This window comes from Acanthaster planci, linkage group LG08 (genome assembly GCF_054643075.1).
Source record: "Acanthaster planci isolate LZ-2023a linkage group LG08, COTS_SCS, whole genome shotgun sequence".
NCBI classification, from domain to species: Eukaryota; Metazoa; Echinodermata; class Asteroidea; order Valvatida; family Acanthasteridae; genus Acanthaster; species Acanthaster planci.
This window is the reverse complement of record NC_141784.1, coordinates 6549509-6569760: the sequence shown is the minus strand read 5'-3', so window position 1 is coordinate 6569760 and position 20252 is coordinate 6549509. Positions and strand designations below refer to the sequence as shown.

The 20252-nt window shown below is 40.4% G+C and overlaps 2 protein-coding genes across 10 annotated transcripts in view; both read right to left on the bottom strand.

Moving 5' to 3' along the window:
• Window positions 1-730: 730 nt before the first annotated feature.
• Window positions 731-11280, bottom strand: tlnrd1 (talin rod domain containing 1). 4 transcript variants are annotated; one of them, XM_022250831.2, is made up of 3 exons: window positions 10672-11280; window positions 9228-9391; window positions 731-8028 (listed from the first exon to the last, which is right to left on the bottom strand). In XM_022250831.2, exon 3 carries the CDS (start codon window positions 7737-7739, stop codon window positions 6669-6671), a length of 1071 nt encoding a protein of 356 aa, XP_022106523.1. In that variant the 5' UTR covers window positions 7740-8028; window positions 9228-9391; window positions 10672-11280; the 3' UTR covers window positions 731-6668. The 4 variants fall into 4 exon arrangements, with proteins under 4 accessions (XP_022106523.1, XP_086996705.1, XP_022106522.1 ...); XM_087140579.1 differs by having other exon boundaries at window positions 731-7928; XM_022250830.2 differs by lacking the exon at window positions 9228-9391.
• A 3328-nt stretch (window positions 11281-14608) lies between these two features.
• The window catches only part of LOC110987755 (uncharacterized), a 29151-nt gene continuing 23507 nt past the window's right edge, over window positions 14609-20252 (bottom strand). For all 6 annotated transcript variants that reach the window (XM_022250787.2, XM_087139845.1, XM_022250785.2 and 3 more), the window contains 2 exons: window positions 19182-19909; window positions 14609-18812 (listed from right to left, as the gene is read on the bottom strand). In XM_022250787.2, coding sequence (XP_022106479.2) covers window positions 17817-18812; window positions 19182-19909 — 1724 coding nt within the window. In that variant the 3' untranslated portion in view covers window positions 14609-17816. The remainder of the gene's footprint in view (window positions 18813-19181; window positions 19910-20252) is intronic.

Here is a 20252-nt window from a genome sequence, read left to right as displayed (position 1 = left end):
CTTCATAGCATCAGCTGTTGAAGTGCAATTAATTCATGAATAATAAATGATGTTGTAAAGCTAGCAATATTGCAAATCAGTTGTTAGTCCAAATTCAAACGGAAGTCACTGTAGTGCATGAGGCAAATCTTTTCTTTGATGAATTTGTATTCATTATTAAGTCCTAGAATGAAATTCATTTTGTGGTAAAATAGTAATTTTGTCCATTTCTTGAAATGGTTCCTTCGGTTGGATGCATCTCTTACAAACACTTTGAATGCACTGTCAAAAAACCACCCCGTCCCGAATTTCAGGCCCCTATTAAGTTACACCTGAACCTTAAAAACTCTCCTTCATTTAAAATTTAGGTTGGTTTGCTTGGCAAAAAAATCAGCACAAATGTTCACAGCAGAGCTCAAGAGGCATCAAATCAGTACAAGGAGTTCCAGAGCATTCAAATGATGAAATGGAGTTTTTGCACTGGTAAATATGTTTCCCAGATATGTAAGGTTTAGACATCAGGATCAGACATGGGCTAGATATGGCATTTATCCTACATCAAACACCAACACACAAGTACTATATAAACACAATACCCTGTATTTAATGAAGAAATGTTCCTTCCTTCTTTTTTTTTTAAGCCATGCCAAAAACCAAATATGAGGCTTGGCATAATAAACCATAGCAAACCAAAAGTTTTGAAATGACACGTTCCTAACAAAGACATTAAAATGTGACAAGGACAACAATCTTCATGTTTACACGGATAAATAACAAGTAAACTTTATTTTTCTCCAGAGAACAACTTATGACAGTCACTGAGCAATAAACAGATGAGGGTATAAATATGTACAACTTTTCATAATAATACGTCAATTTCATTCATCACAATATAAACACATATTTATTGGCAAAACAAAAGGAAATCCAGTCAAATTAGAGGCAAAGAACTTGCTGGCCCTATTTAATAAAAATACTAGGAAAAATTATCTCTCATTAACCTTAGACTTGAGATTATGGGCATCGTGCCGGACCATGAGAGGGTGCTGTTTTCCGAGCAACGAAGGCCCCTTTGGTCAGAACTGATTTTTGCTGGTTCACAAACAACTGGGAAATGCACGGTCACATCACTACCAACAAAATAAATACTCCCGACCAACATGGCTCTTATCAACCCATGAGGGGGGTACTTCTGCTCCAGGCAGATAGACTTAAGATTGTAATTTTGGTTATAATCTACATGTAGAGTGTATGTAAATGTATGGGCTACTGGTATCATCTTTGATCTGTCCAAATACATACTGCAAATGCATACATGTACCATACATTTACTGTTCACAGTAAAGTACACCTGGTATCCACTTCATACATATAATGTATGTACTTTTGTTTACAATGTACGTGTATCTTCAAGCAAACTTGAATTCTCCAACGATGTGATACAGGCCTGTAACTATATATCATGGTTCATATCAAACTCAGCCTTATCTGTAATTTGAACTCCATGCGTTGTGCTATTTTTACACTAAAAGCAAAATGCACAGTTGCAACATTTACTGTAAATTCAAAGGTGGCGTGTCTGCGCACACAGTATACATGAATCTTTCCTGCATGTCAAGTTTCCTTGAAGATGAATTCCTTATCACGCTCGCGCGTGCGGAACAGGGAATAATGTAGTGTGTCTCTGTCCCGTGTTATACCACAAGGTTTAAGACGCATTACATTATTTTGTGTTCCACTCACGCTCCTGTGATAACTAACAGCATTATGATCTGATGGTATACCGTAGTTTTATGCTTGCTTACTCAGCAAGTATCAGTAGAGTATGAACTGGCCTTTGAATACAATGTACATTCCATGTACTCATATAGTATGTCCTACCGGTAATCCATGTGTTCTAAAAGTACGAGTTGAGTTGTTTTACTTTTCACAAACAAAAAATACCATTGATATTTGGGTCTGATTTTAAGTCTTTTAGCACAATAAAATACGGTACATTCATTTGCACAAAAAAAAAGAATAGGGGCAATAGTCAACGATCTTTCAGCATCAATAAATTGCAACAAACAGTGTACATGGAAAGAAAGAAACTCATTTTACACAGGTGTATATAAAAACCTACTCAAAACAAAAATTAGGATGGAATATCACATGGCATACATGTTTGGTAAATTACCGGAAAGATAATTCTTTATAAATTTGTAGAAACCGCACGGTATTTCTGTCTTGGTGACTGAAGGAACTCCATTTAACCAAATCTAACACGACGGTAATGACTGGATGTTCATTGCAGTCTTAAATGTTTACTAAGAAACCCATACACATGAACTTTTCCTTTTTTGCAAGGTTTTGTCTGCGGTTAATTTCCTTGCTCTACCCTTTCCAGTGAGTTCCTTTAAAATCCACACGATTTTTGGAGGATTTTGTAGGATTGAGAACATGCATGTTAACAAACAGTCTGAGGCCCTTGGAAGGTTCAAGTAGGCCTATAGTACAATGAATGCGCTACTGGGTTAATTCACAGTAAGCTATTTCAGAAAATTCAGGACAACTCCGGGGAAAATTCTCACAGGAGTCTGGGTCATAACCACTTTGCACCAGAGGACGAGTAAACACCATCAAGCTCTCCCTGTACACTCTTAGAGCTGATGGGTTAAAATCTCAAGAGCACCAACTCACCTCCAGAGCTGATGGGTTAAAATCTCAAGAGCACCAACTCGCCTCCAGATGACATGTTACACTCTCCATTAGTTTTGTATGTGCATACACACAAACTCTGAGAGGTCAGAGTAGGCGGGAACTTACTTGGCCACTGTGTACGGTCTGCTGGAGCAAATATTGCTCCTTAAGCATGCCTCAAAATGTTGAAAGAAACATCATACAGTAACTCTTGTGGATCAGCATTTGTTACATTTGGCTGTTACATACCAGAAGTTGGCCGCAATATACATGTACATGTACATATTTCACCTTTTTCACAGGTGTTACCTACATTGTAAATTGTAACCAAAATACTGACAATACATGTGATACACATCTGGCCCATCACGTGATCAATTATCAACCAATAAAACACGCACAATCAATGACTGTATTGTATTATGGTATGGTGTCTTTACTGGTAGCAAGTTATTACGTACATGTACATGTACACGTACATGTACGTCTTGAGTTGTTAAAAGATAAATCTGTGACTCACTATGTAAGTGTAACAAAGTAAACACAGCATATCGAGCCAAAGCCAGATCATAATGCTAGGCTAGGCTACGAACATGGTGAAGGTACCGGTTATGTACATGTACGTACATAAATGAAGCACAGAACTATTAAACGCAAAGTTGGCATGTGCATGCAGACAGTAGAAATGAATAAAGAAAGCAACAGTCGGCCCAAATTGTGTTCCTGTTTTGTCTTGCAATTCACATAAATGAGTCAATTACACGTACTATGATATACATGTACATGTACACATGTATTTGTTTGAACACGGTGTAAGGTTGTGTTGTATCCATCTCAAACTTGAAAAAATGTTTGTAGTTAACTCTACCGTTTAACAAAGATCACAGTAAGAGCATTTATGAAGAACCAAGTAACTTGGCTGGTTCAATTTGCAACCAGGGAAAGTTCATGTTAAAATCCTACAAAAAAGTAACAATGTAAGTGCAGATGAAAAACTTCAATAACAATAGGAAAAATTGTGAGCACTCCAGCAAATACTTGCTTTCACATAAGAGGAAACATAAAGCATAGGTCATCATTTTGTAATGTTCCTATACATGTACCCAGTAATTCATCACCGTTTTCACCAAGTGACAAACCTGCAATTTACATGTATTTCTTCATTATTCCAAGAGTATGTCTGTGGTTTACCACTACGTCAAAATGCTGACTATATATGCAATTAACTGCGTTTTGCATTAAAGCAACGAATTACATGTGATGCTACCAGAAAAGCCAAAATGGCCGCCATGGTGTGAATCCAGTTCAATCTAAAATCCAATAACTAGAACAAAAGGCTTTTTGCCCACCACTCAAATTCAACTAAAACTGAACCAAAAGAGTTTGGACATCTATCAGGTAACAGTATCAAACTGTATTGTGGTACCAATACATACACATGTATAGTACATTGTACATGTTGCACTATGCAAGTAAAAATGAGGCAGACATAATTTCTGTGGGAAAGGAAGTGACAGTCTTTTATGACGATCTCCCGGGGGACTATTGTCATGTTAGTTCTGTGAAATGCATGTTTTCAAATCACTTGTCTGTGAACACTTTTGCAAAAGGGCACGTAATATGGGTCTTGTACTGTGTAGGGTGCAGTCTACTAATTAAGTGAGAATTTCTGGCCAGCTCATTAAAAGTGCCCCTACACTGGTATCTTTTGCAAAAGGAGAATTTTTGGCCCCCAAATGGTGAGACTGTGTAAATCGTTGCCAGGATCAACTCCCTGGGTGGCTAAAAAATATGGTTGAAAAATGGTCCTAAGTGCCAAAGAAAGTTGAGGGTTGCCACTTGCAAAATGGCTGCAAGCAGACTTCAGAAAATTCACTTTTCGAGGGGTAATTTTGATTTGTGGGAGTAACTAAAATTTAATCGGTTAACCCACAGAAAATTGAAAAGAAATTGAAAGATTATGGATCCTACATGTACAATAATCATAAACCTCAGGGATGTTGATACATATGTTACATGTATTGGGCTCTGAACAGTGCCAAGTTTACACTTTTTTCAGTGGGGCTTGAATTAGTGGACTACACCCTGTAGTGTGCATGAATGGTACAGTACGTTGCAAAGGCGTACAAGTACAAGTACATGTAGCCTACAGTGTGTAGATACAGGTAGTCTGCATCTACATTTCTGTTAGGAATAACCCTGGGGTAGTTTTTCCATGTAAATGATTCCTGTGTCTGGTAATTTTAGCCCACTGTGATAAAGGACAGTGAGCCACTCCCATTGAGCTCCCAAATGGAGGAGTTACTTGTATTTGATCACAATTTCAGATGCCTTCGAGTTCATCAAGAACATTTACGATGTACATGTACATGCACATGCACATGTACATGTACGCGTATGACGCACCTACATGTAAATGCATACTTTCAATATCACAAGCAGTAATTACAATACACATACATGTACACTGTACATCCGAGTACATGTACAGTACATGGTCATCAGGCATTGAACTACCGTATACACAATACTGCCATGTAAACAAGACCCACCCTAAGTCAGCAAGGTACTGTCAGACCCTATTGGATGTGCCACATTTTCAGTTTCTGTTACATAGACATGTACGTGAGTACCGGTACATGTGAGACCATGACATGTGCAGCCGTGTGCAATAAAGCCTTTTTCATTTCACAAACCAATGAACACATTTTCCAAAGGACATTTTTCACTGCTATCCTTTAGTAAGTTTGCACTTTTTTCCCTCTTTGTTTTCAAAGCTGATCAAGTACAATGCAGTTGCCACCGCACAGAGTTGCACAAATTGGTTCTGTTTTTGTTCATGTATTTCCTGTTTTATTGTGCAATACATGAACATGTGTACACATGTACGTTAGTCAGAATGTGATTTCACATGCACTGTTTCAGTTGAGACTTAAAATGAAAGCCATCAAATGTCCAAGTCCATAATGTACACATAAATGTGTACGTACATGTACATATTGTACCATGCCGGTAAGGTGGAACATTCAATTTATCATGTTTATAACATTCAAACCAGGGTTGGCAAGTTCTATGTTCTATGTCCTTTCTGTGGTGCAAACATTTAGAGAAAAAAGTACATACCGGTACCAGTAAAAGAAATTTGAAGTTTATGTAAATTTGTCAATTCTTCCTATAAACCTGCACGTACTCTACCTGAAAATACAGTTTACATGAATAACATGTACGTAAGGTACCCTACATACCGGTACTTTACGTGTACATGTACACTGTTTTCGTTTTTTCCAAAGAGGCACATGAAACTTACTGTACACAATTGCAGCTACAAAGAGGTACACATGTACACTAACAGGTACAATACATGTCCCTGCCTGTGCACTTTTGTATACATACATGTACATACATTGTGTAGTAAAAATGTGCACACAAGGTCAACGTGGACAGGACAAGTCAAAGATTAGTCTCATTTCAAGGCTGTCAAAGCATGAAATCTGTAGTCATTTCAGGAGTCCATATTTCATTCCACTGACTTCCTGTCTGACACATGCTTCAGTACAAGACCCTGAACTGTAATGAAACATTTGGGAGAAAAGTGATAACTTTTGTCACATTCTTTCCAATAAGGTTTAAAGAGCAAAAACACACACACTGGCCATATTGCAGCATTCAATTTCCTCAGGGTTGAAATGAGCACTTTTGACAGCTTTTAACAATTCAAATTAAAGTAATGTATCAATTTTGTTGACCATCACAAGTGTAAATACCGGGTACATGTACACACAAGACATGGATCGTTGGTGATTACAGGTTTAAAATACATGAGAGTGTCTATGAAACTTGATATAAAACTAAATGTAGATCTATCTACGTGTACATGCTTCATAGGTTGGTTGCCCGGATTACAGCTTTCTGGAGTGCTCACATGGAAGCAAGCTTGCTCACTTGTAAAAGGAAACAATTCATTAGTTTTGCACGAATATGTCATTGATCATTTATTGCTGTGACCTGCCTCAGCTGCTTTGATTGTCTCCTTCATTAGGGAACGAGTTAGTTGACCCGTTGGAACTCAGTGAGTTGGTTGAGGTGGACGGTAACGTTCTTGGCGAGCTCTTGTCCCGCAATGCCTGAGAGAGAAGCTTACCCCCATCAGCGACAGCATTGCAACACAGCCCCAACCGCTGCACAAGCTCCTGGTTGTGCAGGTCCTGAGATGCGGCTCGCAGGCAGCTGGCAAGCTGGATGCAAGAGCTGGCGATGCTCATGCAGCCCCCAAGAATCGCTGTCTGGATCTTACGGCCACTCTCGCTCAGCTGTGCTGGAGTCCCTATGTGTTCTCTCTCTGTGGCATACTCTACTAGGGCCTGGCAAGATTGCACTAGAGGTTTGGCAAAGGTGATACATCGACCTCTGTTGGCTTCATCCAGCGTGACTTTGTACCTCCGGATGCTTAGGAGGAGCGTGCTCGTGCAGGAAGTCACACTCTTAATAGCCAGCTTAAATTGCTCCTTATGGAAGGGGTCATCACTAGCGTCACTAGCAAGTTTGCTAGCATTGGTTAAGATAGTTAGATTCTTGGCAATCTCAGTGGAGATGTCCACTACAACTTGAGGTGAGAGCTCCATGAGAGGGGTGTACTGAAGCCGCATGCAGCAGTGCTCAATATCAAATCTTGCTCGCGATATCTTATAACGATCAATGATTCCCGGCACAGCTTGCTTGGAACCCGATTCACTGATTGCAGCGAGATAAGCTGCGTGGCTTGAACACTCTATGATGTTTACTACAAGGTCTGTTAACTCATTCAGCATCTCTGCAGTTTCCTGCAACTTCCCTGACAGGAACTGCAAGCGTATCTCCCGGCTTAATATCCCAACCCCTTTGGTCTTGGCAATGAGCGTGTCTCGACACTTGGAGAAGGACTCGCCCACCGCACCGGTCACATTGTCCGTATTCACTGGACGCGTGTCGCTGGTCAGCAGCAGCAGGTCAGCCACAGTCTGCATCTTGGCGGTGCACAGGTTGCAAACTATGCTCAGTGACAGGGGACTGAAGAGGTCGTTGTCATTTGCTGGGGTGGCCATACCTCGAGGGCTCCATCTACGAAGACATCTGACGAGATGGACACCTCACCTCTGAGTTCCAACCACAATGGGCGTCTCCTGCCTGGGTAGCAATCGTCTGTCCGTACATGACCCTGGCGCTCAAGCAACTGCATTATCGTCCCACTTCCAATCACTTGCTGGCGACACAAAAGGTAAAGCTCCTCCTTCCTGTTGGTAAGTCAACAGAGATCAGCAGCTGATGGGTGGGGCGCAGATGAGGCATCCCGCAGTGACAATGATTGCAGAGGACGTGTAGGATTAGATGAGACTATAGGAACACAAATCAGGAAATCCAATACACATGCTCAAAATTACAAAATGAACTTTCAATTTTCATCAGACGTCAGGGCCCTCCTATCCTAGGGAGAGTAATTAACATAAGTGGAACAGCTTGCATCATCTATGGAAAACACATCAAGTGACCACACTCTTTGCCTGAACATTGTTGCACATTTCTTTGTCAGAAGTACATGTACATATTCATGTACATAGTACATACACGTACATGTAGTACATGTACATGAAAGACACACTTCAGCTTTCGTACAAATTATTAATGGGAACTTTCACCCATGTACCGGTGTGTACATGTACATGTAGAATCTTCTCAAACTTCTGCAACATTTTGTGTTGCTAATTTGCATAGATGTACACTGTATATCTTGCTGCTGGTGGAAGGTCAGCAACATTTATCAAAGAGTGCATGCACCCTACGGTACGTGTACAGTACAGTGTATGTAATCTTGAACAAACTTGATTCCTAACCTGTCATTGTCAATCTGTGCCAATATTGAAATCCAGCTTATTTCGCATTCCACTCTAAAGGTGTTTCAAAAAAAGCACCAATGAACAAGCTTCATGTGGTACAGATAAATTCATTTTTTTTATTTTATAAATAGTTATCCCCCAAACGCCATGTACCTGTATGTACACTGTACCTCTCCCAGTATTGATTCAAATCTAATTTGAAATCCGCCCCCCCATAAATGAAAATTGTACAGTTGTAGTCCAATTCCACTTCTTTGCATTACATGTCCATGGAAAGTCAAAAACATTTTCAAGGTACCAGTATTTTCTGACAAAGCTGGAATGTTTTTCAGTCTTACCGGTAGATTCATGACTTTTTAACATTAACCCACCTTTACTGAGAAACTACAGAGTGTCCACATAAAATGTATACTGGGATAAAAATTACTGTAATAGCAAAACTACTTAAAGAGAAATATATCTCTAGAAAGGGCAGAATGCCCTCTTGGTATACAGCTTGTGATGTTATTGACACAGATGAGTGAACAAACTAGACCGGTGTTAAGGGTACTGAAATCGGCACTGTGACAAGTTTGCATATGTGATTAATGAGGTTAGACCATGCAAGTGTGCAGAATGCCAAATGCCTTTGCTTTAAGAACGCATTCTTGAAAACAAGAAATGAACCTAAATCTTATCTGCTTTCTTTTCACTACTCACCTCATCAGTTTAATGTGCCTAGTCCTCCACATGGCCACCATTCCTGTCAATGCACATCTGACATCTTCGTAACATGTCCCTTACTGCTCGTCTGATCATTTCAAGGTCTTGACAGAGATTATTGACTTCTTCCACTTTCTTGCACGTTAACTCCTGAACATTAGCTGAGTGTGTAGTGAAAATTTGGTTCTGCAGGTAACGCCATAAAAAGAAATCGCCTTCACCCCACCTGCTGCCTTTTGTTATCAATATGCAACTTCTCACAGTTCTTAAAGCAAAGGCATTTGGCATTCTGCACACTTGCATTGTCTAACCTCATTTCATTAATCACATATGCAAACTTGTCACAGTGCTGATTTCAGTACCCTTAACATCGGTCTAGTTTATTCACTCATCTGTGTCAGTATCACCACAAGCCATCGCAAAGAGGGCATCCTGCCCTTTCTAGAGATATATTTCTCTTTCCCATATATAAAGTAGTTTTGCTATTACAGTAATTTTTATCCCAGTATACATTTTATGTAGACACCCTGTATACATGTACATGTATGTCTGGATGCAACGCTGTCCAATTTTATTTTGAATCTCAAATTATCAAAATTGTACATTATGCAACTGCAAACTGAATGATGAAGGAAAAAGTTCCATATATCCAGTCCCCACCATTCTCCAGTTTTCATATTGTTATGTTGGGTGTGATCAGTTGATCTGCACCATTTGCTCAATCTATCACTGGATCCTGCTACAAGGTCAATATGGTACATTGTATCAGCTTCAGGTGATTGTATTTTCTTTCTAATTACCAGTTGTGGAAGTTTGTTCAAAAAAGGAAAGTGAAGTTTGAAATTTCACATACACACATGTACATGTAGGAAAGAGTTCCATGTACATGTACATGTATGCCACTTGACACCCAGTGTGCATAAACCTAATGAGACTGGTCTGAAAAATTAGGTTTTCGAAGTGAATACCTGAATACATGTGCTTCGATATTTTCACTGCTAAGGTTTTTAGGACCTGTTATTTTTCAGATGGCAAATAGGACACTGCAGGGTCAAATAAGTGGTGTCCATACATGGAATTCTTTCCCAACATGGTCAAGTGGTCATGCTGATGACAACATCCAGCATACATAAACATGTAAACATCAATGATAAATAAGTTTTACAAATACAGTACAGGTATGTATGACCAAAAAGCACTCCTCAGACATGTCAAACAAAATCAATTTTCCCTTGCTGAAAGGACTTTTGTTTAATGAAACCACAGAGTGAGGTGGTGGAATATTCTGGCTGGATTATGAACTCTTGACCGCTCATCTTTTAATGGTCTAAGTCACTCTAAGTGACGGTAGTGAAGAAATTGCAAAAAATATCTTTCTTTTTTTGTCACTTGAACCAAGAACATCTTAAAAATTCCTGATAAAGCAATGAGAAGGACTTACCTTGATTTAATACAATCACCTTTGCATATAGCAAATTACAGGTAGGCCTACATGAAGGCCTGCATACTGCACAAATGATCAGCACAGTAAGCAATGATGGGGTGATGGCATAGGGTCTAGCTGATTACACAATTTTCTTAATAGGTCTACACGAACATTGGATGAACAGCAACAACGCTGGTTAATACTTGGCGTGGAAGAACGATGGCCTTCAGGTCAGTCCCGGTTTGCTGATGGACCGCAGTTTGGCGGGGTATTATCGTATCTACAGTAGGACAAGGAGGAAACGAGCGGTAGGCCGTACTGGCGATGAAGGAAGCAACTCTCTCTGTGTACTGTACTAGTACGTGTGAGACAAAAAACAAAGCCAAGGCCCATGTATGATCATGATGTAGATAGACCGTCCGAAACTCCAACTCTGGGCCTAAGGCCTACCCTTTAACTTCCGAGGAATCACATTCTTGAAACACCCTATGGTTCACACTTAAGGGCAGTGAATAATCCAAAACAACCCCAGCATGAACAACTCAGTCAAAATGCTGAATTTAGGCCTTCTCTGTGTAGCCCGTGCGGCGTTTCATCACAGAAGCGTACACTGTACATGTACATGTACATACTTGTACATGATGTAGTGGACACACTGAACCGATTTCAGGTACCAGACATTTTCACGTCAGACTATTTTGTTTTTCAAAATAGCGCCACCGTGCGGGAAATGCACGTTACTTTATTCGTCCATCTTTCAGCTTCGCTGTTTATTGATCTTATGAAAGTGATTAAGTGACTAAAAGTCAACAAACATCATGTGGGTAAACTGAAGTTCATTCAGAAAATATCTCAATAGCTTACTTGCCAACACATGTCTCTTTTCTGCCACATTTCACCCATCCAGAATTCCAGAGAGCATGCTATAACAATGTGCGGTTTCGTTCTTTCCCGTCTCGAAGCGTGAGCGCATCACTTTCAAACTGAGCGCAATTCTTGAACAGATTAATTAATCCGCCATTGTACGGAAGACGCGAGTGGAACTTTCACCTGGAGGCGTTTCTCGATGTGGGGGTGCAGGCGGATTGAAAAAAAGGGGTTTTGTGGAAAATTTATTCCAATTTTGTTTTCCGGTAACTAATCATAATAGGCCCATAAATCCAATGGCCAAATGGCGTTCACCCAATACCTCACCGTGAATTCATATGTTTGCAATAATTCACCCGATCCCCTGTAAATAATTATTTCAAGTCATGCAAACTAGTTATGAATCATTACGAAAATTGTTTGGGGGCCCTTGGACGTTTTTGTGCACTTGGTCAACTTGGCACTTGTGCTTGGTGAAAATTCCTCCTTGGTTGAGTCCACCACTGCAGGGGTCTTTCAGGAGAGTGGAAACTGATTTGATACAAGGGAGATATTGCAATGTTGCTGTTTGTGCTAAAAAGTGCTGATGATGGCAAATTAATGACGGTTTGATGAAGGCTGTTCCACTTTCTTGGGGAAAAACGATTTTTTAATGTTGCATGCTGAGGAAATATGGGTTTTCTCAATTCGTTTCTTGCTGCCCTTGCCTCCTTGCAGTTTTTTGGCTTCAAGATGAAACTGTATTTGTGATGGTGTGACTGCTGGTTTTTAATGGGGTTAACACGGGCCCGTAGGCTGGAGGGGGGGGGGCTTTCGGAAGGTTCGAACGAACCCCCTGCTCGCTTCCGAGTTCCGCTCGTTGGTGGTGTTTTTTTTTCTCAACTTGTCATTTTAAGCCGCGCTTTACACTGTTTCTCACTCTGAAAATGCTCTGCAGTTTATACTGAACTCCGCCAGGAGCAATATTTTACCTCCAATTTCACAAAAGGTGAAGTTTAATCAAACTCCAAATATTTTGATTCATAAATGCCGATTTCACATACCCGCTACAATGTTCCGATGACATTTTATTTTGGTCCGATTTTCCGATTTTTACCCGAAGTGCAAATTTTTAATGATGCACCCCCAATTTTTTAAATAATTTTTTAGTTAGGTGAGTGGAAGTAATAATGATTTCCGAAAATTTATCTCTTTTTGAACTTCTGAATTTTTGTGTGGGTTTTTCTGGGATTTTTTTAAAATGATTATGTTCATATCATTCGCTAGTCACCCAGCGGCCAATTCAACGTGCAAGATGAAGAGCAAATTCATATACCAGGCCAATTTACGATACGCTGTGAACTTAAAAACTGAAGTAGGGGCTCTATACAAGTCTTACATGCATCCTTCAGTTTGCGACAAACATGGAACTAGTAACCTTGTGTTCCAAAACACATTAAGATAGGCCTTTGTATAAAAATATGTGCTAAACGTTCCACTTTTGGGTTTGACGACCCCCCCCGTCTCAGGTCAGGCAACGGGCCTCTAACACCATGGAGGTTCAAATGATGCACCTCAGACTATATGAGATACCAACGGTATGGGGGAGGGGACGACTAGGGTGAAATTTTCGGGGAAGGTATCAAGCGGGGGTGCACGTATTTTTTCATCAAGGGGCATGCACCGTAAACTAAACTAAAAAAAAAATCGTCTTGTGTTCAGCTTGTGTTCATGTCGAAATTTCACACGGGGTGGGGCAACTGTACGCTACTATAGCGTATTTTTATGCGACCATTTTTATGTGTTTATTTCAAGGATCCTGCGCACTTTGATGTGAAATGGACATTGTCTATAGTACCGTGACCAGATTGAAAAACTGAGCAAAACGATCTTTACTCAACGGCTCTTCCCCAGGAGTGGAATTGCCGTACGCGCACTTTTTTTATTCTTATTTTTGCCAAGCAACAAAACCTTTCAGTTATAACGGCAACCTTTTCTTGGATAGTTCTATTAAAAAAAATTATATATGATCACTTTCATTTATTTATCAGTATTCAGTCTGAACGAGTTAACTTCAAATAAGCAGTCGGTTGAAGCCGAGAATTACGGACAGGGAAAACGGCATCGCTGCGTAGCGCCATCTAGTGACGGCTCGTATTTCTCAAAGGAAATCACTTTAAGGATTTTTCATACTTACATGTAATCAGTTTTGACACCTTTTCTGTTGGGACGCAGTGCGGGGAGGGGGGGGGAAATCCGTCTCAGAAAAAAAAACCCCAATCTTCTCGTTCCTCCCAAATATGTCAATAACAAAGCCCCAAAAGTGGCCTCACCCCTCAGATAGATTAAACTGATTAAAAGTTTCCGAATATTTTGGCCCCTGGGGCCGAGAAAGAGCTAGAGAGAGAGAGAGAGGTGCAGGGGAAAGAGAAAACAAAGTCCCCCCAAAATTTTGAGACTACGTCGCCTCAAAATTGAAATATCATAAAACCTCGCCTTGATGATTTTCCTTCTTTTAAATGATCAAAATGTTTAATTACATATATACAGCATTGTTTCAGAGCTCATTTTCTCTGTAGTTTGCAGTGATCCAATGCTGGCAGAAGAAATAAATAAAATATTCCATTAAATACATAAGCAATGGGCACATGGTTTTCTTTCTTAATTTTAATAAAAAGTCTCCGTATAAAACTTGAAAATTACCAATAGTTTTAAGTTTGTAAATGTCATCAGTCTTGTTGTGTATTTTGTTTACTTTTTTAACCCTCATATTCATAAACCTATGCCAGGATTCATGTATTCTCTGTGTTGACATATGTCAAGCATGGATTGGCGAGCTTTGTGGTTACACCTCTGTTGACTCCAGTGGGTGGAAACGTGACCGCTACATGTATGTCCTTGTTGGGAGGGGGAACAGTCTGTCTCATTTCACTCCCTCGTCCCATCCCAAAGCCTTCTCTCTCTCCTCTAATTTTTTTCTTTCAACCCATCAATTTTTTTCATCTATTGGGGCTCCTTTTTTATACTTTATTTTCTTTTACCATATTTGATATCCTGTCCTGTCTTTGAACCAAATTAAACAATAGTCCTGGAAAACAAGAACATCTAAATAGCTGTACTTTTGAAATTTATTTTTGCATCTTTATACTAAATTAATACAAATAAACCCACATACAAAAGTAGCTTTTTCAGAGCGCATACAAAAATTTGCAATAAAATATATAGGCATTACCCTACAATAATTTATAGCTAAAATTCGCACATATCACAAGCTCAAACTCCAAAGCAGGCATCATGTTATAAAACATTACAAATATCAGTTGAAAAGACAAAATCCATACACTGCAGAGCTAAAACAATCTGCTTAAGATGAAACCTCGCTAAACTCTGAACATAAAAACACAGCAACACACACAAAGTTTAGCAAACGAAACAAGGGCATTGATGTACTTCCGTAAATTACCGCTGACACATTACACGCCCTGGTGCTTGAGAGTACTTGACATATTTAATGGGACCGTTGTCAGATTTTTGTTTAGTGGGGGGTGATTTGGGGGAGTGGTTTGAGGGCAAGAGGGACCTGATACAGTGGACAAAACCATTTTGGGTATGATGCACAATGACAGCTACACGTCTGCAGGTAGAGGTGGAGACAGAGTAGGGTTAAATGTGGAGGGTAATAAGAATACAGTTGGAGATTTGGCTGAACCCCTCTGTAGTGACATATACAGTTGGAGATTTGGCTGAACCCCTCTGTAGTGACATATACAGTTGGAGATTTGGCTGAACCCCTCTGTAGTGACATATACAGTTGGAGATTTGGCTGAACCCCTCTGTAGTGACATATACAGTTGGAGATTTGGCTGAACCCCTCTGTAGTGACATATACAGTTGGAGATTTGGCTGAACCCCTCTGTAGTGACATATACAGTTAGAGATTTGGCTGAACCCCTCTGTAGTGACACATCTGGGTCTTCTCCCAAACACAAATGTTTAATTTTGTTTTTCATCTGTCACAGAATTCACGCACCCCCCAAAGGTGGTTGTACCATTTCTAAAATGCTGCCTCTTTCCATTTCTAAAGACACGACAGATAAAAACTGGCAACCATGTTTCCAAAAATCTATTTATAGTTCCCAACTTCCCTTGCCCGCACACCACCCCATAGGCCCACTGCCCCTCTGGCCCATTCATCAGCCAGGGAGGGATCTTTTCGTCTGGGGAAAAGCCTGTGTGTTCACGTACATGTAATAACTAACACTCTTTTTTGGGGTATTTTAATTTTCATAGGTATCTTCAGAGGTACATTTGGTTTGGAGGACAGATTTTTTGCAGGGTCGGGGGAAGGGAATAGGTGATGGATGGGCGGAAATCCTGTATAAATTGACCCACTCCTAACCGCAACAGGCCCACATGATTCACATATCATGGGAAAATGCTGGATTTCCTCTTGGCCGATAGCCAGAAAGAGCAGAAAGAACACCATCAATGCTGTCATCAAAGTTGATAACAGTGACCTACATGTACATGTACTTCAACTACAAATTCTAAAGTCTCCACTGCTTGGCTGGAGTGACTGGTCAACCCAGTATACTCATGTACAGTGTCCCTTCAATTTTTTTCCTCCACATGTCCACTAACATAAAAAATCTATATTTGGCTCCCAAGGTCAGAATGGTAACCCAGTTATGAACAGGCACAGGGCAATTACAAGTCAAACACACAGTGACAAAGGTTTGATGACAGCTTTTTACCCCCTGTGGGACTGACTTGATCAAGTGGCTTGTAATTCACAAGTCTTGTCCTTAAATACTAGTTTGCTAAAGGTAGTTAACATCTCCTTTTGGGGGAGATTGGAGCTACATACACTAGTATGTCCTGGCATACATAAAGGCACTTTCTTCATCCTTATGGTCCAATCAACAGAAATCCAACATAATGTCAAATGCCACTACAAAGGAAATTCTGTATTACCTGTACATGTAGGTAAATCTTTCTATCCATCAGTTGAATGTAAGTACTGCTCAATGTCATTTGTTGAAACCAGCAACAACTGTGCAACTGTGACCACTTCACCTATCAAGGGTTTATATCATCCTACACGTACAATAAACAAATTTCATCAACATTCAAGTTTTATCTTGCTAGGCATTTATACACACAACTCCACAAGTTGTTCACTTGAATGTAACACCTGTTATTCAACAATGGATACAGCAATCAGTGCTTTAGCAGTTTATATGCTTCAGAATGATCAACTGAAGAGAGGCAGTCTACAAGCAATGTACATGTACAGTAGCCTATATGGCAAGTTTGGTTTGTTTTCTGATAAATACAATTCTTTTGTGCTTAGCAAAAGTTGGGACTGAGGAGGAGCCCCTTGCTTTAAAACCCCATCTCCTTGGAAATTCAAAGCTGTTTAAAGTTTTACACACAGACTGCTCCATGAAATGACAACCTCCCTCTGCATCCTTGCTATACAAACTGATGCGGTTGACATGCAAGTCGCATTATGACTCCTGAGCACATTTCCATTTCATTTACAGAAATATATTAAATATAAAATGTCACCTTAAAATTCTGGGCAAGTTGGACAATTAAACCAACAGTACTTGGCACATACAACAGCTAGAGCAGCTTAATATGATGCAAAACAGAAAATGAAAATCAAACACTTATCATTAAGCTCAAAACAGAGCCACTGCTTTCAGAATTTCCTACATGAACAAGCACTAGCTAATTTTTAAAAAGTACTAATTCTGCACTTTAAATTAAATGCTGCTCAAAGCAGCAGTTTCTTCACTTAACTCAGTTTTACTTATTTCAGTCATTCTGGTATCAGTTTGTTCATCTGAAAGGATACACACATCAAACCAGAAATGAAAAGCTTGAAGGGATCAAGTTTTACCTTTGTCTTTGGGTAACTAAAGGACTGAAGTACGGTACCATAAGGTCACGTTTTGCTCACCAGAAATATGCAGGTTGTTTTTCACAAAGCAAAACTTTGGAAGGTGCATGTACAACACAGATGAAGATGATTTACATGTACTGTGTAATTCTTTTTTCTTGCATGAGATAAAGAAAGTCTCAGACCTTGACTAAGAAAATGTAAAATGGCAAACAATTTCGAAGCACAGAATTTTTAAAAGCTCAAAATGAAAAGAGCTTTATATGCTGGTTAAACGAAGTTGAATCTTGAGAACTTCACAGAATGTTTTTTTTTATAGTGATACAAAAATGAGTGAGAAAATACTGCACCCAAGTGATCTACATCATAATGCAGAAAAAAGAACAAAATTGTGTCTCTGTCATTTTCAATGATAAAGAAGTTTCATACTTTCTGAAAGACCCTGAATGGACACATCACTCAGAAATTGACATTGTAGTTGGTCTGTGATTGAGTACCCTGTATCATTATTGTTGGAACTTAGAATGCAATATTGGCACATACTGGCAACTTTCTTGGCCTGCTCGGTGGCTAACCACTGTTGTAAGGCCTGGTCTGGGAAGCTGGTTCTATGCAGAAGGTCAGCAGGTGGGCCCCACAGCAAACACTGCAACATGTTAATGGCTCGACTGGCACTCAGACGGTCCGATGACTTCTTTCGAAGGAGCTCTCCAGCAAGCCGGCTCAGACCTTGGGAGTACCTGGATCTCGTCGGGATAGGCGGCAAGTGGGAGGGCTCATACTCCTGGGTGATCAAACTTGTCTTGACGGCAAACGGGTTTGTCTGATGGAGGAACTCATACACCAGGAGTCCGACGTCGAATTCAGCAATCTTCTCATCCAGCTGTTCTGGCGAGCCATAAATGTCTCCAGGACGGCCCTCCTCAGGTTCTTGCCGGAGGTGGCTCATGATAGCGTTGATCTGCAGCAACAATCCCCCGCCTGGCAGGCCTGAGTCAACAAGCAACAAGTCATCCGGTTTCAAACTCCTCAGACACACCCGGTGCATCTGCAGGTGCTGCAGACCTTTGAGCATCTGCAGCAGCAACAGGGTGATGTCCTGCTCATACCTCTCTGGAAGGTACTCATGCATCTCCTTCTTGTGGCTCACGTAGTTCCTCATGTGGGTGACTGGTGCCTTGTCTGTCATGACCACAGCTGCTTCTGTGCTCTCTTCATTTTTGCCGTCAGTCATCTCTGTTGGACTGACTTTTGATTGATTACCGGCCATCTTGACCAAGCGATGTGGAACTGACTCAATGGAGGCATGGCAAATATTTAAGACATTAGGATGAGTTGATATGGCTCGGATGCACTGGGCAATATGAAGAACGACAGGTGCTTTGCTGACATCTGTACTGATCTGAAAATAGTAAGCACACCTAGACATCAGCATACTGCCTGTCATGATAAGTTCAACAAGATATGATCAATATGGACTTGAATCACTTCTTTACTTGAATTGACTTTTTCAGAAGAGTCGGTTGTTTGATCTACATGTACTATTAAACTGGTTGTTTCTGTCTTATGATTTTCAAGAGTAAAAATGTCGGGGGAAGAAGGCCAAACATTCTCACAGCTGGAGGTGTCATAAATCTCACAAAATGTATTGAGGATGATAAAGAGAGGGAATAAGCTGGCTGCTACATTTAACTCATCAAATTTAATTGACAGCTGACAATCACCCCCTCCCCAAGAAAGAAAAAAGGACTGCACAATCTACCATACTTACCAAAACGGCTGGGGCAGGCTTTACTTGTTCAGCATGGGTAACCTTATAGAAAGCTCCATCGGGTACCATACAGCAAGGCTGATCATCAAGTTGGAAGTCTTCCCAGAGTTTTGTCATAGTTGGCTCCACTTGATCGATCCCATCATGCGCTGGTGCTGCTACAGCCAGTTTGGCCAAGGCCATCCTGTTGATGTCAAGTATGTCCCTGCAGATGCTAGGATTTCCTGTCAATTTGTCAGATTCAGCCTGTCTCTCCACAGGTCCTGTCCACACACACTGTGTTTCAGCATCAGCCGTGAACACAACTGAAGTGGCCAATGTCTTGCCGTCAGAGGTTCCTAGTCCCCTCTGTTTGATTTCTATGTTGCTGTAGATGTTCACAAATGAAGGCTCCTTATCCGTGCTCTTCTGAGGAGCGATGATCCTCACAGGACGCTTGGGTTGAGAGTGGGCATCACCCTCTGCCTTCTTGGTTTCAAATGAGCCTGGAGCTTTGAGGGCTGATTTCAGAGGGGATGTTCCAGCTGATATGACGGGTTGAGTGCCAGGCAGAAAGTCGTACACAGTTTTGGCAAAGTCTGGGTCAGAAGATGACTGTCTCATGATGGCAGGGGGTTTAATTTCCAACTCTCTTTGGGACGGTAGGTTCTCGAAACCAGTGGTCATGTTGCGCCGTCGACGCTCAGGCTTTGGGGGAGCAGCCCTTTTCTGTCTCTGACGAAGTATTCCTATAAAAAAGAAACAATTTTTATCTGAGCTCAATCAAAGGAACTTCTCTCCCTGTGTTGACTTTCAACTAACAAATATTCACCCTTTGAAATTGGTGCATCACATTGACAACTTTTATCCATGGTTCCATTTTGTAAGTATTGGTATGTTTACGTCAATCACTGTTAATATGTACATAAAAGTGCAAATAAATACATTTCCATCTTCCATTATGAAACATTTCGAAACAAAAAACTGTTTGAAAGTTACATTATTAAATGTGACTACCCAACAGTTTGTTGTGTGTATACATTTTCAATAGTTTGTATCCCCAAATAGCTGTTCAAAGGGTGAAGATTTTAA